Genomic DNA, 211 nt, shown 5'->3' on the forward strand with positions numbered 1-211 from the left:
TGCCGCCGCCGCCGCCTCTGCTTCAGGGAGTTGAGTTGGGCCACGTAGCCGGCCAGGTAAAAGTCCAACAGCGCCACCAGCTGCTCGCACAGCACGCTACGCAGCTCCGAGTCGGCGTGGGGGTACACGGAGCGCAGGACCAGCTCGCGCTGGCGGGAGATGACCGTGCGGACGCCGCCCAGCGCTGCGGGAGGAGGGGGGGGGGGGGGGG

The 211-nt window shown here is 72.5% G+C and overlaps 1 protein-coding gene across 1 annotated transcript in view; it reads right to left on the minus strand.

Moving 5' to 3' along the window:
- Positions 1 to 211, minus strand: part of LOC109530813 (nuclear pore complex protein Nup133-like) — a gene marked incomplete at its 5' end in the record, with an annotated part of 5,112 nt that overhangs the window by 3,126 nt on the left and 1,775 nt on the right. The window contains one exon of the mRNA XM_019894708.1: positions 19 to 184. Coding sequence (XP_019750267.1) covers positions 19 to 184 — 166 coding nt within the window. The remainder of the gene's footprint in view (positions 1 to 18; positions 185 to 211) is intronic.

The sequence above is a fragment of the Hippocampus comes genome, unplaced genomic scaffold (genome assembly GCF_001891065.2).
Source record: "Hippocampus comes isolate QL1 unplaced genomic scaffold, H_comes_QL1_v1.1 scaffold892, whole genome shotgun sequence".
Taxonomy (NCBI): Eukaryota; Metazoa; Chordata; class Actinopteri; order Syngnathiformes; family Syngnathidae; genus Hippocampus; species Hippocampus comes.